The sequence below is a fragment of the Peromyscus californicus genome, unplaced genomic scaffold (assembly GCF_007827085.1).
Source record: "Peromyscus californicus insignis strain IS unplaced genomic scaffold, ASM782708v3 Scaffold_4__1_contigs__length_199733344, whole genome shotgun sequence".
NCBI lineage: Eukaryota > Metazoa > Chordata > Mammalia > Rodentia > Cricetidae > Peromyscus > Peromyscus californicus.
Genome location: NW_026294562.1, coordinates 80343679 through 80371483, shown reverse-complemented (window position 1 = coordinate 80371483; position 27805 = coordinate 80343679). Strand labels below are relative to the sequence as shown.

The window sequence follows — 27805 nt, the reverse complement described above, 5'->3', positions numbered from 1 at the left end:
GGAATCATACACTAGAATTCTTTAGTGTTTGTGTGTGTGTGTCTTATTTAGTGCATTGTCAAGCTTTACCTATAGTTTATCATTGTCAGCACTTCATTCCTTTTAATGGGTGAAAAATATCATCATCTCATTGTGCAGATCCCATTTGTCATCTTTTACTTATATAACTATGTGAGCTTTTTTTTTCTTGGTCTGTGTTGGTAGGAATGGAACTCAGGGCCTCATAAATGCCAAGCATGTGCTGCACTGCTAAGTCCTCAGCACTGTGTCACATTTTATTTATGTCTGCCTCAGTTAGTAGTTATTTTAGTTGTATTCACTTAAGGATTGAATAATGCTGCCATCAACGTTTGTGTTCTAATATTTGTATGGATGCTTTACTTCTGTGGAATATCTACCGAGGAGTGGAATTGCTGTAACCTTTTTAGGAACTGCCAGGCTGTGTACAGTGCAGTCAAGCCATCCCCACTTCACCAGCAGCTGCACTTCCACACATACTGTGGACACTTGTCTTTTTTTTTTTTTTTTTTTTTTTCAAGATTTTAAAGTTTATTGCGTTTTTTTTTTTTTTAAAGGAGATTTATTTAATGGCGTAACTTACAAATTAAGGGAGACACTTGTCTTTTTAATTGGTATGCAGACATCTTTGTGGATGAAGGCATCTCTTTGCGGTTTTGATTTGCATTTCCCTAATGACTAATGAAGTCGAGCATCTTTTCATGGACTTTATTGGCTGTTTGACTTGGAGAAATGTCTATTTATAGTCTCTGTCTGTCCAGCTTTGATTCCCCCCTCTCCCCCCTTGAGACAGGGTCTCACTGCTACTCTGACTGGCCTGGAGCTTACTATTTAGACCAGGTTGGCCTAGAACAGAGATTCACCTGCTATGCTTCCGAAGTGCTGAGCTTAAAGGTGTACACCACCACGCCTGGCTTGTTTTTAAGTTTTGAAATGGATTGGTTTTTGGTTTTTTTGGAACAGGGTTTCATGTAGTGCAGGCTAGCCTCAAACCTGATATGTAACTGAGGTTGACTTTGAACTCCTTGACCCTCTTGCTTCCTCTCCTTCAAATACTGGGTGTATAAACATGCATCACCACATCATTTTTGGGGTTGTATTTTGTATTGTTGCATTTTGAGAGTTCTTAATGTAGGTTTGTATTATATTTATATCTCTATATATACTATTTATGATTTACAAGTATTTTCTATGTTATTTTCACCTTCTTGCTGGTCCCTTAAACACAAATATTTAGGTCTGCTTACCTATAATAGTTCTGTTGCTTGTGCTCTTGGTACTCATTCTAAGGTTGCAAAAATTCTTTTGGTTTTGCAATAGTTGTATGGTTTTTACATTTAGGTCTGTCATCGTGTTTTGAGTTATTTTTTGAGCATGATATGAGGGCTCCAATTTCATTCTTACAATTCTCCAGTTGTTTGGCACCATTTGTTGAAAAGATGGTTTCTCTGGTGAGGAGTGAGTTGTTCATTATGAAGGGCGTTGTCTCAGGATTCTGTACCATTTGGTCTGTAGCTATCCTTAGGCCAGTGTCCACTGCCTTCCTTCCTGTAGCTTTGTAGTTAGCTTGAAATCAGGCATGGGAGTCCTCCATCCTCTCCTTCTCAGAATTGCATTGGTTCCTCTTGTATTTCTGTGTGAGTTTTAGGATCAGTTTGTCATTTTTAATGAAAAAGTTGAGTTTTTGTTAAGAGCAGTTTGTAGATCAGCTTAGATAACATCACCATTTTAATGACACTAAGTCATCTAGTTGTTCATAAATATAGAATCTTTCCATTTATTTAGGCCTTTATTTATTTTTTTTTTTTAGGTTTTTCGAGACAGGGTTTCTCTGTGCAGCTTTGCGCCTTTCTTGGATCTCGCTCTCTAGACCAGGCTGGACTCGAACTCACAAAGATCTGCCTGCCTCTGCCTCCCAAGTGCTGGGATTAAAGGCGTGCGCCACCACCGCCCGGCTAGGCCTTTATTTTTAAAGATATACTGTGTTTTAAGTATATAATTTGTACTTCTTTTATAAAATTTATTTCTAAATATATTTTTTGATGCTTATCAGAAATGGAATTATCTACTTTATTAATTAGTACTAGGGATCAACACTAGGACCTTAACTATGCATGCTAATCATGTACTCCCTCATAGGCACACCCACAGGCCGTGCTGTCTGAATAGAGATAGATGTACATCTTTCTTTCCGATCTTGCTGTGTGTTTGCCTGAGTGAGCCCTCCTTCCCTTTCACTTGGGCTGGCTTTATTTATTTATTTATTTATTATTACTATTATTATCATCTATTTTATGTGTATGGGTGTTTTGCCTGGTGTATGTCTGTGCCTGTGAAGGCCAGAAGAGGGTGTTGGATCCCCTACAACTGGAATTACAGATGATGTGAGCTGCCGCCAAACCAGAGTTCTCTGAAAGAACAGCTAGTGTTCTTAACGAGTGTGCCATATCTCCAGCCCCTGTTGTTTTGTCTGTCTGTTTCATCTAGTGTTGAAAGACAAGTGTCAAGATGGTTATATTAGTCAGTTGTTACCTCTGACGTAAGCTGTGGACTTTTCTGTAACTGCCCTCTGTCAGTTTAGTGACGTTCTCTTCTAAACCCAGTCGGGTTGCTTTTCTTGGTGGAAGCGTTTGAAAGTTTTGTGATTGCTACTCTTGTATACTGATACCATCATGTAACTAACTGTTTTCATTCTGTTAACGTATTATATTGATCTTTGTACATCAAACCAATCTTGTCTTTATTCTGTTAACATTGTATTATATTGATCTTTGTATGTTAAACCAATCTTGCCTTCTTGGGATGAATCCCTTGATGTGTTGGACTTTTTTGTGTTTGTCTCTTTTCTTTTCTTTTCTTTTCTTTTCCTCTCTTTCTTTCCTTCTGGTGTGCGCTCGCGCTCTCTCTCTCTCTCTCTCTCTCTCTCCCCCTCCCCCTCCTTCCCTCTCTCCCTCCCTCCCTCCCTCCCTTCCTCCCTCCCTCCCTTTCTTCCTTCTTTTCTTTTTCAGAGACTAGGTTTCTCTGTGTAGCCCCAGCTGTCCTGGAACTTGCTCTGTAGACCAGGCTGGCCTTGAACTCAGAGATCTGCCTGCCTCTGCCTCTGGGATTAAAGACGTGAGCCACCACATCCAGTGTGTTTGTGTTTCTAATGGCTATAAATCTATACTCTTCCTTAATATTGTTATGTGGTTTCGGTGTGTGGTATCTGACTGGGAACCTGAGTGTTAACTGTTGCTTTGGGGTGTATCACATGCTGCATTGTGCTTTAAGAGTTGTTTTTATGTGTTCAATCCCATTTTCTCTCTATTCTTGCTCTGCCTTCTTTCTGTCGTAGCCCGTCATTCACAGTGTCTTGCAGTGAGTTTCATGTAGCTAATGATTAGTGTATTCTTACTACGTGCCTTCAGTTAGTACTTTCTCTGTAGTCTTCACAACAGCCTTTTAGGGAGGTACAGTTGGACCTCAGTAATTAGGGTTTAGAGGTTTGTGAGATGCTAAACACCTTTGTAAGGCCACACAAGCTGCTGCTGGAGGTTTAAGTTCTCCTCCTCTTGACATGGGCCCCATAACTCTGCACTGCAAGCTGTGCTTAGAAAGGGCTGCTTTGATCTGGTCTTTGAAGAAGTAGTGTGTGGGTGGGAAGAAGTGAAAGGAGTACAGTTACGGAGGTTTAGTAAAGGAAGGAAGTAGGAATTGTTGTCTAATTAAGAGCCCTCTGCCAGGGAGTACAGTTCAAGTAGAACTGGTTTTGTCCCTGGACCAGTAATTAGTCCTTTTTGGAACAGTGAGATTAACATCTAAAATAATTAGACCATGTATATTGTTTAATTGAAGGTCAAGGGTGAGGTTTGTATTGGTTGGAAAGAAATGTGAAGGAAGTAGTAATTGAGCTAAGCTTCAAAAGGGGAGTGGGATTTAGGGATTCAGGTAGGCAGAATGGAGTTTGAGTAAGTTTTACCATAGCCTTGTACCTGACAAGCTATAGAAGAGTGTCTTTAAAGTCGATGGGAATGATCCTAGTGCTGTATTTCAGGGTTGTAGGTCCAAAATAAATATTTCCTGCACTGTAGACTACAGAGTGCTACTTTCCTGATGGTGGGTTATCTGTTTTGACTACCTTTCCTCAACCTAAACTTTCATTGTTATTCTCCCTTTTTATATGCATATTTTTACTGCTTGAGAGCAACTTGATGTAACAAGATACTCTTCTACCCCTAAAAACTTGTGTTTTCTAAAATCAAGGTATTTTTTTCTTAGTAATTACAATGCCATTCTCATAGTTGGGGAAACAGCGCTGACATTCATAATTGCTAATGAGAAGACCTTATTAACATTTTATGTATTGTCTCAGTAATGTTTGCCACAGCAAGGCAAAAAGAAACTTTTTTTTTTTTTCTGGTTCGAGAGTCAGTGGAAGGTCACAGGTTATATTTGTTTTAGCTGCCTGTACTCTGGAACTGGGTGGCAGTCTTTGTTGTGCGGGTTTTTTGGTGTGTAAAGAGTGAAGCTGTTTTGTAGGTTGCCTCTCTTTCTGTTTGCCTGGAGTTCCTCATTAAGTCCAGAGCTGTGTTTTGGACAGGAGCAGTGTAGGGGACTGAGGTGCTTTTCTTTGTGTGGGGAAATGCATGAAGTACTTCGTCTCGTTGCCACGCATGTTAACTGTATGTCAGCTTTCCTCATACTTTGAGAACATGTATGTATTTTTTCCATCAGTGTATATTTTACAATGAAGATCTGTCTTCATTCTTTATTTACTTGTTTGTGCATCCACGTCAGTGTGAAATCATGGATTCCTATTTTTCAAAGACTTATAATCCTTTATTAATGTTACTTATTTTATTGCTCAAATCCTGGGAGTAATGGGAGCTTCCTGTAAGATCGGGATTATGTTTCACCTGGAGCCTTATTGCTGTGGGTTTGCCTATTGTCTCCTTGTCTTTCCTTGAGTTTGAAAGAGGTATCCTGTACCTCAAGCTGATGTCTTGAAATCTCAGTGTAGCTGAGGCTGACCTTGAGTTCCTGATCCCCCTGTTTATACCTTTCAAATGCTAGGATTACAGGCAGGTGTTACCATGTTTGACAGTTAATATTTTGAAGTTTGCATGAAAATCCTTTGTTTGGTTATGGCGTTTTCGTGCATGTATGTCAGTCTGCTCTTTTCATCTTTCTCCCTCACTGTCTGCGCCGTTCTCTGTCCTTCCTTCTTGCTGGTCCCCTTCCACCTCCGAATACTAGAGTCCCTTCTCCTTTCACATCGCTTTCCCCTTAACTACTTCTGTCCTTTTTACTATTGTGATTGAAAATCATCTGTCACATTCCCTTGTTCATAATTGTTTTTATTGCTACCTTTGTTCTTTTTTTTCTACATTAGTTTTCTTCTGTTCCTGTCATTTTTACTGCAAGAGATATTGGGTAAACTGACCTAGCTGTCTCATTCCCTTACCAGTTTATGCTGTGATTGGGTTTCTGTCCTACCATCTGCTGGTGTTAGTTAGGTTACCAGTGACTTACTGAGTAGTACTGACTAGTTATTGATTATCAGAAATCAAGACTGAGGAAAATGTGGAGAAGGAAACAGGAAAGTCAAGAGGAATGGGTGGGATATGTAAGGGAAAAGGAGGGCAGATGATTTTCTGGCAGATGTGATAGGGATTTTATAACGGGCTTGAGCATGCAGTTGATTTGTGTGTGAAGGTGATCTGCTGACTGGGCCATCAGAAAGATTACCTCCTGTTTCTGTTCCTAAAGCAACTGGAACCACCTGTCCTTGTCTCCTTGTTTCTCGACATCTCAGCCACATGTTCAGACTTGGGCTTTCAAGTCTGGTCACCAGCAGTGTGTTTTCTTATGTATGCTGTATGCTGTGTCAGTACTGTCTGCTCTCCTGAGGACAGCTGGCTGGTTTGCAGCTCCTCTTTGCTTTGCTTTGCAGTGTGGTTTGGGCATTCAGTTAGATTTCCTCGCACTGTACAGTGTGCTGCCTATTTTCACCCAATGCTTTTCTTTCTTTTCTAAGACTCCAGTCTGTCAGTCCTGTTAACCTGTCAGTTTTTATTCTGCTCTCTAGGATCCATGTCATTCTGTGCTTTCTTGACTGGAAAAGCTTTTTTTATCTGTAGAAATCCTGCCTCTTGGGGCTGGTGAGATGGCTCAGCAGTTAAAAGCACTGGGTGTTCTTTCAGAGGTCCTGAGTTCAATTCCCAGCAACCACATGGTGGCTCACAACCATCTACAGCGGGATCTGATGCCCTCTTCTGTCATGCAGGTGTACATGCAGACAGAACGCTGTATCCATAATAAATAAATAAATAAAAAAGAGAAACCCTGCCTCTTGAGGTTTTACAGTTCACGAGGAAGACCTGCAGGACTCAGCATGTAGTTGTGTGGAATGTTCGTGATTTTGTCAGTCACTGCTGTCCAGGGGTCTTGATCAGGTTCACTTTTCTCTGCCAGGTAAATAATTAAAAGGCAGGGAAAAAAATCTTGAGCATGACAAGTAGAAGTTGGGAAATTCTCAAACACAGTAGACAGACTCAGCCAAAAAGGCTTTTGTTAGGGGGGAGGAAACACACACACACACACACACACACACACAGCAAGCACACACAAAACACACACACACACACACACACACACACACACACACACACACACACACACACACACACCAAGCACACACAAATGACTCTGCAAAGCAAAGTAGGGACTTTGGAAGCTGAAGCCCAGCCTCTCCTTGAGTGGTGGGGATTTTTAAAATTTTTGAAGTGTTTTCTTCCGCTAACTTAGGGTTGGTCAGTTTGAAGAAAGACAGGACGGCTGATTAGCCCTCAGCAGGGACACTAATGGAGGGAGAAAAATGCCCATAAGGCCTTTGTTTTAAACTGCCAGGCTTTTGTCTTGGGTTAGGAGGGTGAGGAAGAAGTCGGCCATCTTGGAAATTCGCCATCTTCATTAAGTCATGGATGGCCCCTCTCCCTGTCTTCCTACCTGTCAGGGAACATGTCTAACCCCAGGTTCCTCGTAAGGAAAGGAAATTGGAAAAAAAAAAAAAAAATCAACCAAGGAATGTAGGTTAAATCGCTGAGGAAACTAGGTGTCGGCTTCCCGAGTTCCACTCCATGCAGTTACAGAAGATAGGCTTAATTTTCCCACCATCAAAGGGAAACATGCTTAAGACATTTGCCAGAGGCAGGGCTTGTTAGAAATTCATTGTCCTCAGGCTGGAGTGATGGCTCAGCGTTTAAGAGCACTTGTTGCTCTTGTTGAGGACTTGGGTTCGATTCCCACCACCTTCATGGTGGCTCACAACCACCTTTAACTCGAGTTCCAGAGGATATGAAGCCCTCTTCTGACTTTACCGGGCACAAGGCACACACGTGGTACACAGATACACATGCAAACAAAAAATCCACACACATAAAATAAATATAAATAGATTCTTTAAAAAAAAGAATTGTTTATTTATTGTTCAAGGCCTCTCTTGGAGTCTGGTCCTATATCATATTTTGAGGAGAAACCAAGGTGTCAAGGTGAACTGTAGTGCTTGTGCACTTCAGGCACTGGGTACCTAGTCCCCAGTTAGGGAATGAAAGCTATTGAAATCCAACTTTCTGACACAGGCCAAGCATCAGCTTGTAGTTATTAACTGTTTCAGCACACCATGCAGGCCTACTCCATCCACATTCAGCTGTCTGGCATGCCTATGCTGTGGTTTAATATTTCCCCTGGATCGACCTGCTGCTACTATTTTATAGTGTTCACCTGTGCATCATTCCCTTTCCAGAGGCTTGGGATTAATGTGTCACCTGAGAGTGACATTTGCACATTCATCTTGAATGTGTAACAACACTTTTGACACACTACTTAAAAGATAGGGAATAGTGTTGTTTGTGAATCTACAACTTGCGGTTCTCCCTTTGCTCTGTTTGGGGCATTCCTTCCAGTGAGTAAGCAGATAGGCTCCTTTTCATTATGCTTTTCATGCAGCAGCCATTTCTTTATCGATGGGCCTTCCAGTGTTTGCTCTCAGCCTCCTTGAGAGACTTGCAGTGAACTTTGACATGCATGTGCCTTATGCTCTAGTGCTTTACTGCTCTAAGATACATCCTCAAGGATGGGGTAGCAAGGTAGAAGGAATATCCATCTGTCTGTCTGTCTGTAGTATAACTTGCCGCATTGCTGTCATACTTTCTAAAAAGTTCTGTACTTTTGTGGTTTTTAAAAATTTTTTATTTTGTTACTGTGTTTATTTACTGTGAGCATGTGTGTATGTCATGTACATGCAAGTCAGAGGAGAACTAGAAGGAACCATTTCTCTTCTTTCACATAGGAATTGTGGGGATCAAACTCAGATTGTCAGTCAGGTTTGGTGGTAGGTACCTTTATCTGAGGAGCTGTCTCACTAATCATTTCTCTTAGGTTTTTAAAACTATCCAACTGCTCAGGTTCAGACTTTACAGTATTTATTTGTTATGGTGTAGTTTTTCCCTTATCATCTCATATACATTCACAGGAGAAAAAATGAAATTTCTTAAAAGTTTTAACATTTACTTATTGTCTGGTGGGGGTGGGGGTGGGGTGAGTGGGAAGGTGATGTAGCACAGTGGTGGAGGTCAGAGGACCACCTGCAGAAATCACTTCTCTCCTTCCACTGTGCGGGGCCTGTGTTATCAAGCTTGATGACACCCACTGATTCATCTTGCTGGGCCCTGAAAGTTTATTTAAGGTCCCCAGTGCTGCTCTGCAGCATAAAGTAAAGTATATTTTACATAAAGTAAAAACACATATTTTAAAAAGCCACGTGGAGGATCCAGTTAATATACAACATTTACATTTTGATTATAGGTAATAGATGTAGCAGATGTATACAACTATATAACTCCACTCCAGTCAGAGCATTTCTGTCTCCTAGAAAATTCCCTCTGGGCACTTAAAGTCTTTATATAGTGCGCTATAAGTAAAAATACTAAGTTCTCATAGAAGGAGAGCCCTGGAGGGGGAGCCCAGTTCCTGTTTAGCAGCATGTAAATTCATAGAACGATAACTTTGAAATATCTTGCCACTAGCCTTGAAGAGAGTATGGTTAAAATACTGAGACTGTGGGACATGTGAAAATCTAGAAAAAGATAGATAGGTAGGTAGGTAGGTAGGTAGGTAGGTAGGTAGATAGATAGATAGATAGATAGATAGATAGAATCTATGTGTTTCTCTGTGGGGAAAGCATGGGTGGTTGACTGTAATGACAGTGTTGAATAGCTTTTTTCCTATTCTTTGAATGTCAGCCCCTGTTACATTTTAAGTACTAAGGTACTAACTTTATAAAACAAACGCTAAATAAAGTTTGAGAAAGGAGAAAAATCTGAAAAGGATGAGCCTGTAGTTGACAGGAGACCATGAAGAACAAATGCTAATAAGGGTGATATCTTGACCCAAGTAGGGTAGACAGTCTTTGGAATGCCACTGGGGACCATGGTATTAAATAAGTACTCCTTATCTCAGCCTTGGGAAATACTGTGATGCAAACACTTTCCCTTCCTTCCTTCCTTCCTTCCTTCCTTCCTTCCTTTCTTTTGTTTTTTAAGACAGGATTTCTCTGTGTAGTTTTTGGCACCTGTCCTGGATCTCACTCTGTAGACCAGGCTGGCCTTGAACTCACAGAGATCCACCTGCCTCTGCCTCCCGAGTGCTGGGATTAAAAGCATGCACCACCACCGCCCGGCTCACATTTTTGTTTTTTTCTGATACAGGATCTCACTATGTAGTATAGGCTAGCCTCAACCTTGGGATCTTCTTGCCTGTGCATGCTGTTATTTACAGGAATGTACCACCACATCTGACTATATCTCAATTCTAACATGGTGACATGGAGGCTGACGATAGCCAAGTAATTAGAGCTTTTGCTTTTGAATTTTCTCTATGTGCCTGTGGACATGCCCTTATCATCTTTTTATATACCATTCAATCCACCACTCTTGTATACTGTGGTAACCTTGGCCTTTGACTTTGTTGGGATGGTCCTTACATAGAATATAAAGGAGTCTAATCATGCATTTGTCATGAATCTGTTATTTCAGTTGTGCATGATGCCACTCATTTCTGTTTTCTCAGTCTACTTACATTCCTACACTTCTTCCATCAGAAAAGCCAGATTTAGGCTCTCTGTAGTACATTGTAGCCTCTTCCAGTTTCCTACATACTTGCCCATCTTTCTGGCCTTGTTTCTCAGTTCCCTACTGCCATTTAGCCTTAACAAATGGTTAGGCTTCCCACTGAACCTCTTCATGGCTGCCTGTTGTTTATAGTGTGTCCTCCAGAAAGCTAGATACAATTTTTTTGTATTGTGGTTTTCTTCAATATGCAGAACATTTACTAATTGGTATTATGAAACTTAGGTTCTGGGCTGACTAATGGGAGTAGCTAGAGAGTTTCCTCCATATTTTCATAGATTTCTTTTCTCAGTAGACTCCTTGAATGGCAGGACTAATCCAGAGCACCATGTGCATGTCAGGCCCACTTGAGTGATGGATTGAGAACCAGTAGCCTCCAGTAAGGAGAGCTATGAACTCTGGGAGGAGACTTGTGAGCCTCCTTTGGAAGTTTTAGTTTCCTTAGAGAGCAGCATTCTTTCGGTTTTAAGTTTGTTTTTAAAGCAGATGCTTCCTGTAACCATGTAGGCAGGAAGGACTCAGGGATTAGGATTGGGGTGGTTGTGGCTAGAATGGATCTGGCTTTTCTATTCCTTACGTTAATCCCCCTCCCAGTGTCTTTCTGTTCTCGTCTTAAATGTTTTCTAGAGCTCTACTAGAGGCGTGGCAGGTGTATCGACCTAAGACCTGTATGTTTATTATTGGATATGATTCCCTTTGTTGTAGTTCACTGTTAATTTTAAGTAGTTTTTGCTTTCTCCCTGAATTTCTGTGAGGTGGAGGGAGAAAGAGGAAACAGTTTCTCTAGTCCTGATATCTGAACAAGAGGATCTTTCTGTTGGCAACTTTGAAATTTTGAGTTTCCAAAAATTTAAACAAACTTAAATGAATATGTTATTGTTTCCAAAGAAAGAATAGTTTGAGATTATTATAATGCTAAAATACATGTTACCTATTTGTGAATAATTTGTACTGGAAAAATGTTTATGACTGGGTTTGTAGCTCAGTAATGAGCTCTTGCCTAACATGTGCAGGGCTCTGGGTTTGATCCATCATCACAGAGTGTGTATGCGCCACACACACAGAGTGTAAGAGAACAGAGAAAGCCAGAAGTACCATCCCAATCCGTCATCATTAGGTACTGCTTGATAATTGGGACCCTTAGCAAGATAGCTGCAACTTACCTAGTGTTTACATTCTAGAATTGGAAGGAACTTGCAGTTTCCCAGTGTAAAACTTGTCCATTTTTGTTGCCTTCCTTGATATGACATTAGGATGAAAGCTCTCACACTTGTGAAGGAAAGCTATGTCAATTAATAAAAGTAAATTGTACTACATGGTAGCTATGTGGCTAGGTGGTTGTAAGTTGTGTTGAATAAAGACAACTTTGCTTTATTTCTTATAAGTGAAAATGAACCTGTGTGCAACATTATTTTTATTTCTAAATCCACTTTGGGAAAGTTAATTGCAACTGTGTGGTTCAGGGATTTAGTGCAAGAAGAAGAACAGTTGATGGAAGAAAAGAAAAAGAAAAAAGACGACAAGAAAAAGAAGGAAGCTGCTCAAAAGAAGGTAGTATATGATAAACTTTGTTAAGCAGTTTGAACATAGACTAAGAGGAAATTACTCATATGGCTTTGTTAAAGCATCTGCTTAAGTTTATTAACTTCATTGAAGATTCATTTTTAGTATTTAATGTCTTTGAATGTACATATATAGTACTTTGCTGAATGTGTAATTCAATGCATAGATAATCTTGCCAGTATTGAGTTTTCAAAGGTAAGTACATCTCATAGGTCTTTTTCTTTCAATTAGTGATTCTTATGTATTTTATTATAGTTTTATAAGTAGAAAGAGCACAGAATTTGTAGCTGTACAGCTATACATATCTTAATGGCTATGAAGATAGACAGGGTTTTAAAGCCTTGCTTGCTCGTATAGTTTTGAATGATGTGTCCATCAATTTTATTTAGCCTTCTTGGGCCTCAGTTTCTTTATATTTTGTAAAATGAATGTTGAGTTAAATGAAGTAATAAGATACATGTGCAAAATAGGAAATAAAGTAAACTATATTTAAGTAATTTTGACACGATAAAGAATAAAAGGCCCTTTTAATTGATACCTGTCCTGACTTTATAAGTTTTCAGTTTAAATTAAGATACTTTAAAACAAGCCCTAAGGCATTTACTGGAGAAGAACTCTAGGCACAATACAAGATAAGAAACGGGACCCAAAGCAGAGCATGCTAAGTCAGCAAATCTAACCCTAGTCTTCTCTATCAAGTTTTCAAGGACCTTAAAATGTTCTAAAAGACCCAGCAAATGACTGTTCCATTTCTCTTAATGAAAATGTCCTACTGTGCTTTTAAACATGTATCTCTCTTAGGTAAAGCATTGTGCTAGGAAGTGGGTTAAGTACAGCAAAGCACTTACCTTATCATTATTCACTAAGAAACAGGATACATAAGGCACACATACATGAAGCATGTCTTTATGGGAAACTGTTGAAGCACAGAGGAAAGATACCTTAGCTTGAGATGGAGCAAGAGGGACAGGCCATTTTCTTAGGATAGAAATGAGTCAGGTGATTAAGGAGCAGAAAAGTACCCAAAGCACAGAAAACTCAAACCAGGAATTTGTAGTCTGTACATCTTAAAATGTGGAAGCTGGGGGCTGGGGGTAGGAATATCCGGAGATGGCCCAGAGGCAGTTAGTGGTAGGTAAATTCTCTTCTTGAGGCTTTGAGTGTTGGGAAAATTATTGAAAATATTTTAGTAAGAGTGACAGAAAGTTTGTATTTTACCTTAGGAAAGTATTGAATTGGATCGGAAGGGATTGACTGGCTTAAGGGACTGTTGATGTAATCCATAGACTTTGCTTAGTGGCTATGAAGATAGAACATCCTAGCTTGACTTTAGGTTCCATATTGAGTGGTCAAGTACATTTGGGACAGTTGACCTGCTTAGAGAGTACAGAAAAAGTAGAAGTGTTAAATAAATCAGTTCTAGGTGTGCTAACTTTGGGCACCATCAGCAGGTGTTAGGGGGAGGGGTGAAGTACAGAGCCTTTTGGAGGGCTGTGTGAAGAGAAATGGTAGGTGACACTACTCACCAACCAGTCAAGTCTGGTTGCTCTTGGTGGAAGCTGTAAAGAATACATAGTATATGCATTGTATGAGTTTGGATAGGGCTCTAGTGTAGAGTCTGGTGTTGGCTGATGACTTGGGCCTCCACCAGAGGCTTTTTGATATAGTATTGTCTTTGCAGTTTGGTCCCTCGTTGTTTGATATTTATGAAAGAGTTGTGTTCTCTCTATGTCTAAGGTTGGGAAAAGCTTACTATACTCTTGGACCATGGTGTCATTTGCCCATAAAAGAACTCCTGAGATAAACTAGAGGTTGGTGAGGAGGCTGCTTGTTGTGCTTAATGTAGAATCTTGTTTGGCTAGTGTCTGAGTATTGTTTCCTTAGGCCTTGTTGGTCCTAAGTAGTTCAAGGTTTAGCTGGTAAGTTACAGTGCAGTGTGTCTGAGAAAGAGCCTAAAGTAATATTTACACATACGTGTTTGGAATTTGCCCTGTTCACAGAGGAAATTCTGCAAAAGGAAGACATTAGTAGAATAATTTCTCTAAACATTGTTTTGTAGTGTAATTTTTAAGTCATAGCATATATTAGTAAATATTGAATCAATTGTGAAAGCCCTTTTTTTTTTTTGGTTTTTCGAGACAGGGTTTCTCTGTGCCTTTCCTGGAACTCACTTGGTAGCCCAGGCTGGCCTCGAACTCACAGAGATCCACCTGCCTCTGCCTCCCGAGTGCTGGGATTAAAGGCATGCGCCACCACCGCCCGGCGTGAAAGTCCATTTTTTAACTTCCCCCACAATCAACTTTCTAAATCACCAAGTCAGTAAAGCTGCTCCCTTATGTATACATAAATTTACATGTAGCACTTGAATGGGATTTCTCCTGTTACTTGGCATCTCATCAGATCTGCAATGACAGCTTTTTACTCTTCTCCTCTTCCCCTGCCTCGGCTAGTGCTCCCACCCTCACACACTCCCCCTGTCTCTTTAGAACCACCCACCAGAGGCCAAGAGATAAGAATGGCTTGCTTTTACCAGGTCTTCCACATGAGGAGGTATGCTGTATATTCTACCGATCCACTAAACAGCGAAAGGAAAGGTTAAAGCCCTCAGTTATTGTTACGTTTCATTGTCTAGACTGCCACTGTAAATACAGCTTCTCTAAGTTGCAGAAAACCAGCTTATAACTGAATTTGAATGCAACCTGTTGGCAAAATAAGGACAGCTGGTATTTCCATACACTGCTACCAAATAGCTCCTTAAAAAAAGGAAACTCCCAGATTGGCCCATATGAAAGACTGTGAGTCACAAACTGTTAAGACAAGCTTTGTGGAGCTTTCTTTTTGTTTCCTGTAGGATCCAGCAAGTAAATCCTAGTAGGTGGTAGGAGACAAACATGAGTCAGGTGGGCAGGACCATTTACATGAATGTTTGAACATCAGCTCATCATAATCTGCCTGCTCTATGTATGAACTATGCACTTTTCCTTCTAAAGAAGACTTCAGCTGTTATCTGTTCTAATCTGTGTTCAGTATAAGGTGACTTCAGTAGCTAATCTTGGTTTCATCATGGCAACAGAAACAGAAGTAAAATTGAAACCTTGTTTTCCCATTAGGTATTCAAAATTATCACACTATTCTGCTTTCCATGCAGCGTTATCTTTATTTTCACCATATACAGGTGAACTTTTAAATTGAGATATAATATATTAAGGAAAATTTTATAATGGTACATAAAGTGTAGGTTCTCGTGCTACACATACAGAAAACATTTAGATTTAACTCCCTAACAGCCCCTGTGCGCCTTTGAAATATAAGTTCATATCATGAGCTATTTTCAGCTTCAAATAAAGAACCAAGTAACACAATTTCTTTGTTTGAGTGCTGGATATTAAACACAGAGCTTTTTTTGTTTTGTTTTGTTGAGACAGAGTTTCTCTTGTGTAGCTTTGGAGCTTGTCCTGGAACTCGCTCTGTAGACCAGGCTGACCTTGAAGTCACAGAGATCCACCTGCCAATGCCAGGTGCTGGGATTGAAGGCATGCACCACCACTGCCCGGCCTAAACACAGAGCTTTGAGGATGCTAAGCAAGCTCTCTACACTGAACCAGATTCCTGTGCCCCTCCCCCTTCATAGCTTATTAGAAACCTCAAAATTCACTGTAGTATTTTAACTATAACAATTTTTCTTATTTTGTTATTTAAGTATGTATTTAAATATTTAGTCTTTCTCTAAAGAAATTCTATATAAAAATTGGGTACTTTTTAAAAATGGTATTTCCCACCCTAGTAAATGAACATGGAGCTCAGTGACTTGAATTCATTTTTAAATTTTTTTCTGTTCTAAAACTCTGGCTATATATGTACAATATTTTTTATATAATGAAGGATCTTCTGGTTTTAGACCTAGAAAATAATTGGATGGAGTGCAGGCATAGCTCCAGCCATGAAGATGGGCCAGAGCCACAGCAGCAGTGCAGAGTTAGCACGAATTGCTCCCCAGGCTCATTTTTAGAAGACAATTTCAAAAGGGATCTTCAGGGAACTGCAGTGAATTAAAGGGTGGTTGAGAAATAGGTTAATTATAGAGGGGGAGTTTAGAATATCCTTCACTTAAACATGTAATTGTAGTTCCTAGAAAGCATGTAACAGTGAAGGGGTGGGGAAAACAATACTTCAAACTGGAATTTCCTGATAGAAAGTATATTTCAACATTCATGCTGTTTTAGTTGCTGTTACTGTTGGAATTGAAGGAACTTTTATAGGTTTTATAGATGTGAATTACTAAAGCCTAAAAGAGATTTAGGTTGTAGAAACATCTGACTTCTTTTCCTCCCTTTGGGAAATGATACTCAGAGTCTCATGAGTACATTTCTCTGTAACCTTGGTGACCAGATTGAGGAGGCGCTCATTGAGGGCAGTGAGATGCTCACTTCTTACAGCTCTCTCCTTTCATGCATCTTCCTCTTCCTCAGTTCTAAGATTGTTATCAGCAGACCAGGTACCATTTGCTAACTCATAGAAAAGACTGTTGAGTAGTAGCTAGCTCAGTTTTTAAAAGTTAAGTTGAGCGGGTGTGACTCATTCCTTTAATCCCAGCACTTGGGAGGCAGAGGCAGGTGGATCTGAGTTTGAAGCCAGCCTGGTCTACAGAGCTAGTTCGAGGAAAACCAGGGCTACACAGAAAAACCCCATCTTGAAAAACCAAAAACCAAAAAAATGTGAGTTGAACTAGATTAATTCTGTCTTAGTTACCTTTTTTTTTTTAAAAAAAAACATCCTGACTGCAGTTTCCCTTTCCTCTTCTCTTCCCACAAGCAAGAGGCAGAGAGCACCACTGTTAGATTATAATGTTGGGAAGGTGTTGTAGATGATCAGAAAGGAGAAAGACAAAGAACTGGGGATGAGTGTCAGCACGTTTCCAAATGTGAGCGTTAGAACTGGGCTAAGCTCAGGCAGGCAGCACTGCTGACAGTACAGGAACATATGTACCTACTGACTGCTCCCCACTGTCCTATGCCTTCACTTGAGCCAACTTGGTCCTGAGCCTCATGATGGTGCTGAGAGAAATGCATTTGCCCCCATTTGGCAGATGAAGTAGAAAGTTAGCTCTTTTCTAAAAGTTAACCAATCCTGGCCAAGTCACACATTGTCAGCAGTAAAGCCAGGGTTCAGAACCCGAGCTCCTATAGTTTGCTTAGACACTTTGAGAGTTAGGACAGGTACTGCAGATCTGCTGGGAATGAAGCACCCATTGTCCTGTCTACTCCTAGCTGATATCTCCATTTGTAGTGGAATCACAACTAAAGATTGTTTAAAAGTAAGAAAATGTTGATTATTTCAAACACCAACTATTTGCTTCCATGTTTGATTTGCTAGAACCTGTAATAGTCTATAATGACATATATTTTCTCCATACCCCAATCTGTCATGTTTTATTGCTTAATCTTCAAAATAGCTCTGAAATATGAACAGATAACTTCCCCCGTTTGAAGGACTAGGAAAGTGAGACTCAGAGAGTTGTAAAGGCAAGATCATTTAAAAGTAAAAGAAACAATTTTTAGTCCCAGCACTTGGGAGGCAGAGACAGAAGCATCTCTATTAGTCCATGCCAGCCAGGGCTACTTTGTGAGACCCTATTTAAAAACAACACAAGAAAACATTAAGGACAATTCTAATATATTTATGTAATTTAATAGAGCCCAAATATTGCTGTTTTAACACACAATCCATACAAAATATTGTTATTGAAGTAGTTTTTATTGTTTGAAAAATGCTCACTATTAGAAATCTGGTATATATTTTGCAGATCTCCATTTAAACTAGCTTCATTTCAGTGGTCAATAATCATATGTATGACTAATGACTATGGGTTGGGGCAATAGAGACAATTACTATTAAAATACTGGGCTCACTTGGAAAGTCTCATTATAATAATTTGATGATCACACTGGGTTCTTGGACTAGCCTCCAGAAACCTGCTTTAAAGAAGCAAAATTCTTCATTTCCTTCTCATCAGTTGTAAGGACCTCTTGATTTCTATTGCCTTTGTTCCTTCACCCTGTTAGGTCAGTTTCCCAGGGTCAGATACCTTGGATGACCCTCTCAGGGCCATTCTCTGTAGGTGACAGAATACTGGTGAGGTTGTCCATTGTTCTAGAACAGCTGTTCTTAACTTGTGGGTTGGTTAAGACCATCAGAAAACACAGATATTTACATTACAATTTATATCAGAAGCAAAATTACAGCAACAGATCTAATGTTATGGTTGGGAGTCACCACAACATGAGGAACTGTATGAAAGGGTTGCAGTGTTAGGAAGTTGAGAACTACTGTTCTAGAACAACATAAAACTGCTTTCCCACACAAGCACAGTCTTTTAAAGCCTGGAAAAGTATCACTGCATGCCTTTGGTTTTAATAATGTCATAATTTCTGTGTCTTGCAATTTATCTTTTTTTGAAAAAAATATGGAGTTTTTTGTTTTGTTTTTTTAAAGAAAGGCTTTGGGCTCACAAAGTAATTCTTATGCTGATTCTTTGGCCTTGTAAGATTACTTAACATATATGACATGGTACTTCTCACACTTCATGGAATTCTTACTGAGTTCTCTGTAAGAATTATTATTTTTTTCTATAATCTGATTTTCAAAATTACTTCACCCTGAAATAAATAACTAGTGTCAAGCTATTTGACAGGCCTTTTAGCATTCCCTTCCATCACTGTTTTCCTTTTCATTTTGATCCATAAAATAGAAGATGGGCCTCCATTATTTTGTATATCTCTAGAGCTCTAAAACTGGACAAAGCACCATAGTGAAAGATGAATATTTGGTGTGGCTTCAAAAGTAGAGTAACTTGTAGTTTTTAATTATATATATATATATATATACATATATATATATACATATATATATATATATATATATAGTTATAATGGTAAAATTTAAAATGGAATTTTTGGTAGCTTAGTAATTTTATTCAGCTAAGCAAAATGAATTATGCCTTGAGGCAGTTAAGTAAAACTTGTCTTAATTTCAAAAGAATTCTTTGTTATTCAGTTACTAATAGCCTTTTCTAGTCAGCCTGAGCGTTCTTGAATCTTAATTTCAGGTCTCCATAACTTACTTGGGGACCTCTTCTGCTGATTTTACAGTTCTTGTCCAGGCTCTTGTAGTGGGAGCTGGCTGCCTAAGTCGGCCCCACTGCCCTCCTGCCTTCTCCTCAGTGTAGGTATCAGAGAGCTAGTTAGTAAACATAGGCACAGGCCTTGGGAAGCAGGTTTACCAGTCATTTTCATGAGATGTTAACGTATCAGAAGCTTAAAAATGCTTTCCCACTTAACAAATACTGAAAAGTTGACTATATTAGCTATTAACATAGCTAATATATATTATATATAACATAATATATTATATATTATATATATTATATATATAACATAATATATAATAAACTTTATATGTTATATAGCTATATAATTTATATGAGTATACATTATATATAGATATTATATAGTATATATTGTAAATAATATATTAACTTGATCTCCAGAAGTTAAATTTATTACAAATTTGGTCAGTGTGATTATTTATAATGTTTGCAGAAAGTATAATTCATCTTTGATTATTTGAAGCCATTCAAACATGGAAAATTTGTGATAAACCTATTTATACAAAGGTGATCATTATAAAATTATTTTAAACATAACATGAGAAAAGTGCAGCTCACATTTGAAAAATTATAAGCCACCATAAAATGTCTTCTATGCTTTATGTCTAATGAACCATTGCAGAAATTTTATATCAAGAACAATGGGGCACATCTGTGGGAAAAGAATGCTTTGCGTGTCTTTTCCTGTACAGTTCATCTAAATGATAATTTCTTTAATAAAAATGTATATCTTATATAATAGTAATATATGAGCATTTTATCATAACAATTCATTTCTTTCAGTTTCATATTTACATTGTTTTTTGTTTGTTTGTTTTCATTTTAGGCCACTGAACAAAAAATCAAAGGTACGTTATTTAAAGCTATTTCTTCTTTTTTCATTAAAAGAAAATTGTTTATGTACGTTTTTATTCACTTTGGGATGGGAGAGAGAAGTATATGGAGAAAACTGGGGTGGGACAGACTGCTGCAGTGAGGTCACCATGGTGTCCTTTGGGGCTTTTTTTTTTTTTTTTTTTTTTTTTTTTTTGGTGAATATCACCACATGGAGAAGATACTGCCCTAAGGCTGTTTTCTGAGTAGACCCCATTTTCTAATGCTGTCTGATGAGCATCTCGGGCACATGTCTTCCCTTCAGTCTTTCATTCTAAAGTCTTTTTTTTTTTTTAAGATTTATTTGTTTATTATGTATACAGTGTTCTGCCTGCACACATCCCTGCAGGCCAGAAGAGGGCACCAGATCTCATTACAGATGGTTGTGAGCCACCATGTGGTTGCTGGGAATTGAACTCAGGACCTTTGGAATAGCAGCCAGTGCTCTTAACCTCTGAGCCATCTCTCCAGCCCCATTCTAAAGTCTTATGTGCAGAGGTGGAGCTGGGATGGGGTGGGGTTAAATTTCTGCCTGCTTCGCTCCTTGTTCTCTATCCTTTATAAAGGTGACACCTGTTCCTGTATTACCATTTAAGCAACACATTGCTAGCTCTGTGGTCATTGAGCCAGGTTACCTAGTGCACCCTGGGCTGAAGACTTAGAGCCTAATCCCTCCCAAATCCTGAGCCAGGAGTTCTTCAGCTTCCCAGTCCTTGAATACTTAGTAGTGAAAGTTGTACAGCTCAGAGGCTGAACTTAATTGGCTCCAGCATACCAAATTGGGGTTTTAGCTGTGTCAGAAGTATACTCTCTGCATCTCATTAGTCTGTGCACTCAATACAACCTATGGATGTGGGATTGACACTAGTTAAGGTGTCATCTATTAGATACTCTTGTATAAGAGTGAATAACAGATCAAACCTGTATTTTACTGAAGAAAGTTTACATGAACCTAAGAAAAAACTGAGAGACAGGAATTTGAGGGTATAGGTGGATTTATTTACAGTCTTGACCAAAGCTGGAGAGAAATTCTCAGTCTCTCTCCATTTTGACAATACCAGTGTTGATTTATTGAAAAGATTCAACAGAAGCCAAGAAATATGCATATGTAGATTCAGCTGTGAGTTCAGGTTTCAAACCTCCTGGGAAAAGGGAATTTCTTTCATCTGTTCGGCTTCAGGGCTCCCATGAGTGGCCTGTCCTCACCCCACCTGGTAGTTAGTTTCTGGAGAACTTTTTTTTTTCTTTTGGTTTTTCGAGACAGGGTTTCTCTGTGTAGCTTTGCGACTTTCCTGGAACTCACTCTGTAGCCCAGGCTGGCCTTGAACTCACAGAGATCCGCCTGGCTCTGCCTCCCGAGTGCTGGGATTAAAGGCATGCGCCACCACCGCCCGGCGTTTCTGGAGAACTTCTAATCTCTGACTGGGGAGCTAAGTCAGATGGGAATTTAACCTCAAGGACCCATGGGAAGTGCTGAGGATGACAGCTTGCTATTGCAATTCCAGTGCTGGGAATGAACACAAGAGAATACCTGGAGCTCAATAGCCAGCCAGCCAAGCAATTTGTGAACTCCAGGCCAACGAGAGACTATGTCTTGAAGGAGATGATGGCATGCATAAACAAAGAAATGTTAATCCTTAGAGCCCCTATTACATAGTGGGCATTGGAGGCACTGTTAAACAGAACATAATACAATGTAGCTTGACTGATTAAGTTGTTTAAGTTGTCGTTAAGCAAGGGGAAGTGCTTTCCATCTAACAGAAATGAAGGAAAGTCTTGAAATTAGGAGTCTTTATGGATTCAATGGCCAAAGAATGAAATGCAGAAAGGATGAGCTAGTTCAGATCACGGAGAAAAACAATGTGATATTATGAGCAGTGGTAGTAGTCCTTAAACACAGAGTCTTGAGTGGAAAGAGTTGAGGCTGAAGAAATAGGCGACAATCAGGTCAAAGTGAGCTTTATAAATTTGTGTAAATGTTATGCATTCACATATGAACATACCAAGGAGCTTGGACTTTTTTAGGCAGCTAGGAGCCATTAATAAAGAGCTTAAGCAAAAGAGTGGCATGGTTTATTTATTTTGTTTTGAGACAGGGTTGTTTCTGTATCCCAGGCTAGACTGGAACTAGGAGCTCTGAATGGTAGACCTGTGCCACCATGTCCAGCTCTTTTCATATTTTAAAGCTGTTAGCCTCTGTACATGGAAAACTGGCTGAAACAGGAGTGGAAATTTAAGACAGAGGAGGTGAGTAGACAGAACAGGTAATAAGGATGGATGGAACATCTGTCTCTGCATAGAGGTGTTAAGGGGATTGACAATTTACAGGCCTGGAGACTTTGTGATCACGGAGAAGCAAGACCAGAGAGGGAAGAGAAAGAGTCCAGGGTAGAGAGATGAGAGGCCACATATAATAGACAAGACTAGTAGCTGCTGAGCTGCTCTGTGGTGGCACACACCTTTAATCCCAGAGACAGGCAGGAGGATCTCTGAGATCAAGGCCAGCCTGGTCTAAATAGTGAGTTTGAGGCCAGCCAGGGCTACATTGTGAGATCCTATGGTCAGAAGAGGAGCTGAAAAGGAGATGATGACTGAATCAGAGTTCTGAGACAGTCACCATTAATCTTCCTAAAACTACGCTTGCCCTCACTCCTGCCTGTGTAGGAGTATAAAGTTGTCCCTAGTTGGTTTTTGTTGTTGTTTTGGTTTCTCTTTTCATAGCCAAACTCCTCTGCTTCTTCCAGGGTTCTTTTAATCTGACCTCTTATGCTCTAGCCAACCCATTTGTCCCTACCCATGTTTTTTTTACAGTTTTTAAGAGCCTTTGTCTTTTTCATGTTATTTCCTGTTTACTTTTTGGTCCAGGTTCTTGAGCAAGGCTGCCTTCGTTGTGCCCTTTAGCCTTGCTTCCAGTGGGTTGCTCCAGCTGTTTTTGGTCTCTACCTTTCTCATTTTTCAGAATTTTCTTACACCTGTAATTTTGGACACTTGATTATATCCTGTCTTAGATTGTTGATTGATCCATAGATATTTATTTCTTCAGTGTGATCTTTGAGTACCTACTGTTTAATATCTTTCTAAACATAAATCATCCTTTTACTTTCTTGCTTAAACTACCTTCTGGTTCTTAGATCTTCCACAAGTCTAAGAATGTTAAACTGACTATAAGAAAGTCACTTAGGATGCTGTGTGTTGTTTTCTATTATTTCACTTCATCCTTGATTTACTGGCAGCTCTCTTCATAACTGTCACAATTATTTTATTCATAAACATTTATTTTATTTTTATGCTATATATATGTCTGTGATGTTTGTCGCTTGAGGTTTATAGTAGGTAGAAATTATGAATTAGAACATTGGACAGTCAGATTTGGACTATGTTGAATTGTTCTGATGCACAATGTGAAGAAGCACTATTGTTGGAATAAACTGGCACATTTGTCACCCTATATGGTTTATCTTGTTTTAATTTGTTCTGATTTTTGATAGCAAGATAACTTAAATCCACCTTCCTTCTGTTTGAGGGCAAGGGCCTTGACCCAGTGAGCTGTCTTCCCAGCCCCCAGCTTTGCACCCTTTAATCCATTCAGGCTCATCTCTGTCCCGAGAGATAACTACTCAGTTCTGAGGTATTTGGGATTTCCTTGTTTTGACAGCATTGAGGATTGTGCCAAGGGCCTTACAAATGGCAAGCAAGCACTTTAGCATCTGGCTAGAGCTAAAATCTATTATTATTTTAATTCCACATTTAAGTGAGAGTATGTAGTATTTTGGCTTATTTCACTTAGCATAGTCTTCAGGTTACCTCTGTCATTCTGAATGTCAAGAAACCCTTTTTTGATGCTGAAGAACATTCCCTGGGTGTGTGTGTGTGTGTGTGTGTGTGTCTCCATCTGTTTGTGTGCTCATACACAGGTGTATGCTACAGTTTCTTTATCTACTGACATATTCATGTTTTGCCACATTTTTGCTATTGTAAATAAGTCTGCAGTGGGCCTGGAGTCAGGGTGCTGCCTTTATCTCTTTGGGGTACATCCTTGAAGAGGTACGTCTGTGTCATATGATGCAATTACAGTTTTCATTTCTGAAATCCCATTAGTTCTTATTTTTCAATGATCAAATCTCATGCTGAGCAAAGTTCAGGAATTTGAGTGGCTTCACAGAGCTTCAGAGTAGACAATTGAGACATCAGAAAGCTGTGGCTTCAAGCATGTAATATGGTGTAGACGATTGAGGCTGTTGGATCTACGGAAGAAGTTGTTCACAGCTAATGTAATACCCCCGAGAATCTGTACCCATGCTCTGAGGTGCATAGCTGTAGCTCATTCTATCCCTCAGATGGGAGATTAATTCCTAGGAGAATTAGGGTGGTAGTGAGATTACTCTGGCTTATTATTCAGGGGACCACTCTGGTTCTTCTACTTTGTGAGATGATTTGGAGACCAATGTCTGGTGATATTTGAAACGGAACAGAGATGGTTGCTGATTAAGAACTTCCTAATGTCAGATTCTTTTCTTCCTGTGAGAGATGCTTTGAGCTGTGTAACAAATAAGGTTTGTAACTCTGTGCTAACAAGATGGGACAAAAATAGCTGCCTACTGTCATGGAAAATAGTTCAGAAAACAGTTTTGTTTGGTTATTAGAATCCCCATTTTCCCTTTCCTCTTACTAAGGAGGGAAGATGATTTACCCATGTAAGCTTGGATTAATGTACGTGGTAAGTTCACAGAAAATGCTGAGGACCTCATTTTGTTTTAGAAATGGATAGCCACTAGTAAATGGTTTAAATTGATGAAAATGAAAGTGTGTTTCGGTTGTGTGTGGTGATTCTGAAAAGGACCAAGGAAACAGGAGATAGGAGAAAGCAGTTTATCTGGGAGCTATAACCAATAACTAGGTTCAGGAATTAAGGAAAAGAGCCCAAAGTTTTGGGGAGTATGTGGGAGTATCCCAGAGTTGTGTGCCCTGAACTGAGAGTCCGAGATTCTACTAAAGCAATAATTAGGGCTTCCGTTTCAAAATAAACAACCCAGGGACTTTCTCTTTTAAGCTTTTGGAATTAAGATGAGTTAGAAGGAGTAGCTGTATCATTAACACCCACTAACAGGTCCTCCAAAAAGACAGCACATACCAAAGCATTTCACCTGTATTAATGTACACTTACAGTATTCTAATTAAGCTAGCATCAGTTCTCAGAATGCATTCTGAACGAGAGCCTTTGTTCTGCTGTATCCTAAGGGAAGTGTTGCTGGGATGGCCAGAGGCTGAGAGGTTTGAGTCACTGCTGAAGACACTAAGTGGAAATGATTGTCACTTTTTGCAGTCTTTTTTTCTGTGGTTTTAGACAGGTTCTTTAACTTCTACATTCAAAGGGGGAGATAATCCAGCCCATGTCTGTGTTGTAGAATGAAGAGTTAGTGGATTGGAAGCGGTGGGGCCTGGAGGCAGAGTGTTGGAGAGATACTGTGCACTCAAGTATGTGGGTAGAAAATTTGAGTTTTTAGAGAGCAGCACTTTGAGCTAAAACCTACAACTATGGCTCATCCCTGTCAGAAGTGAATACAAATCTTGGTTTGTTTCCCTTTGTTTTTCCCTTAACGTCTTATAACTGAAATGAAATCATTTTTAATATTTTAATAATAATCCATTATTAGCCATTCTCCTATTGTTAGAGAGTTTGAGTTACTCTTAATTTTAAATTAAGATGAAAGTTAATTTACATTAAAAAGGACGATTGTTTGGGGATCACACTGATTTAACCTTTTATCTCTACTTGCTGTTTACTAGACACTTTTGCATGAGCAGCTTTCTTCTGTGTCTCTCTCACTATCTGTAGAACAGGAATAATATCTATTATTATATATATATATAAAATGAAAAATAATAGACACACATTATCTGGCATCCAGGTGAAATAGAGGAAATTTAAGTTTCCACCATTGTGGTTTTACAATATCCTAGCCATCTTTCAGCTTTTTGAAATGACGTGCTAGGAGTTTCTGCAGCAGCTCCAGGGCCTCCCCACCTAGGTAGTAATTTGCTTTTTCCTTCCATTAAAGCAGAGCCCAATCAAGTCAAGGTGAATCATAACTCTACAGGAGTGTGTATACACATGTGTACACACACACACACACAAAGAGTAAATCTTTAAGATTGGTAGGTTAAAATTGGGATTTTTGCCGGGCGGTGGTGGCACGCACACCTTTAATCCCAGCACTCGGGAGGCAGAGTCAGGCAGATCTCTGTGAGTTCGAGGCCAGCCTGGGCTACAAAGTGAGTTCCAGGAAAGTTGCAAAGCTACACAGAGAAACCCTGTCTCGAAAAACCAAAAAAAAAAAAAAGGTGGGATTTTCTTGCTTTTTTAAAAAAATATTTTTATTTTATTTGCATTGGTATTTTGCCTGCATGTGTATCTGTGTGAGGGTATCAGATCTTTGAGTTACAGAAAGTTATGAGCTATCATGTGTGTGCTGGGAATTGAACCCAGGTCCTCTGGGAGTGCAGTCATATTTACTGTACTAATTTTTAATGATTTGCCCGTTTTTGTTTACCTTGAAATTTTGTTAGCAATTCACATGAACTAACTGTACATGCTTATTAGTTATTGTCTGATTAGTGCTTATTGTGTTTCTCATGTTATATAGATTTCTAGTCTGAGATGTGGGGTTGTGGCCATGAGGGGAAAACTAAGCTAAGTGGTTATATTGAATATTTTCTTAAATTAGGCCTCATTAAACTAAAGCAGTACATTCATCTTTTCCTTATATTAGGGAAAGTGGGGTGAAGGGTATAGGAGGAGAAAGCAGATCCTTTTAATTTGAAATATATGTATATTTTAAAACCAGAATAATTTTATTTGGTTAAATTACAAGTTTTTAAACCTTATGTGACTTACTTTTATGCTTAGATAACCCACCGTTGGTCCATATTTCTGTTAGAAAATTTTTCCTATAGTCCAGACGATTGTAGAACTTCTGAAGCATTCTGTAGCATTAATTGTTCACTGGGTATTTTCTGTTAACTTCCAGCTGAATTTTTAGGTATTGTCACTTTATTTTTGAGTCACAGACGAAGCTAGAGCTCTGTAGGTGTTGGTCTATAGTATCTTATAGAACAGTTTTCCAGACTTGCTTGGCATGTGGACCTTTATGTCACTCAGTTTCAAAAGCAGATTCTGATAAGAAATAGGTCTGTGAGGATGAAGAACCTCTGGTAATTAAATTAGTTCTAGCACATTTGGAGAGTGCTGTTGGAACATTAGAAGGACAGCCTGGCCATTTTCTTCTGTAGGGTGTGCCTCTAGGTGAAAAGGAGATTTTTGTTCATCTTGAATCTTACATATTTGGACAAGATTCAGCGATAGTCTATATTGTGAACATTGTAGATAGTTTCATGTGCAAAGAAGCCCCTGTAGTTTAGAGTAGACAGCGCTAGCCTTTTGTTAAGAGGCACTTCATCCTGGGTTTGGCTAACAAGGCCACTCATGATCTAGATCTGCAGAGCTGTCAAGAGGAATCTGCTGGTAAGGGGTGGGGAAGAGAGACTTTGAGTAGGAAGATAGAGGCCATTTAGGGGGCAGAGCTGTTCTCTAGAATTTGTAAGATAAGTTAAAACTGAGTGAACTCAATTTACTATTTTTTATTTGCTATTTAATTTTGAACTGGTAGTTTATGGTGTCTTGCTGTTTGATATTTTTCTTTAAGGACTTTTCTTTTTGTTTTTATTCCTTCAGTTTTTTTTGAGACAGAGTTTCTCTGTGTAGCCCTGGTTGTTCTGGAACTTGCTCTGTAGACCAGGCTGGCCTCAAACTCAGAGATCTACCTGTCTGCCTCTCGAGTGCTAGAATTAAAGGCCTGCGCCAACACCGCCAGGGGCCCCTATGGACTTCTCAACAGAAATATTAAGATTTGCTCATGCTTGCATAAAATATACTATTTTAAATATTTTTCAAGTCATACCACTTAGTAAGAATTAGCAGGAATTAGTGGATTAATGAGCAACTATTCCCTAGACTAATTCC

At 39.2% G+C, this 27805-nt stretch overlaps 1 protein-coding gene across 8 annotated transcripts in view; it reads left to right on the top strand.

The window, feature by feature from the left end:
- Window positions 1–27805, top strand: part of Tnrc6a (trinucleotide repeat containing adaptor 6A) — a 175429-nt gene that overhangs the window by 96227 nt on the left and 51397 nt on the right. For 6 of the 8 annotated variants that reach the window (XM_052712383.1, XM_052712382.1, XM_052712381.1 and 3 more), the window contains 2 exons: window positions 11648–11735; window positions 19739–19760. In XM_052712383.1, the coding sequence (XP_052568343.1) occupies window positions 11648–11735; window positions 19739–19760 (110 nt within the window). The remainder of the gene's footprint in view (window positions 1–11647; window positions 11736–19738; window positions 19761–27805) is intronic. The other 2 variants (XM_052712388.1, XM_052712385.1) reach the window with 2 other exon arrangements.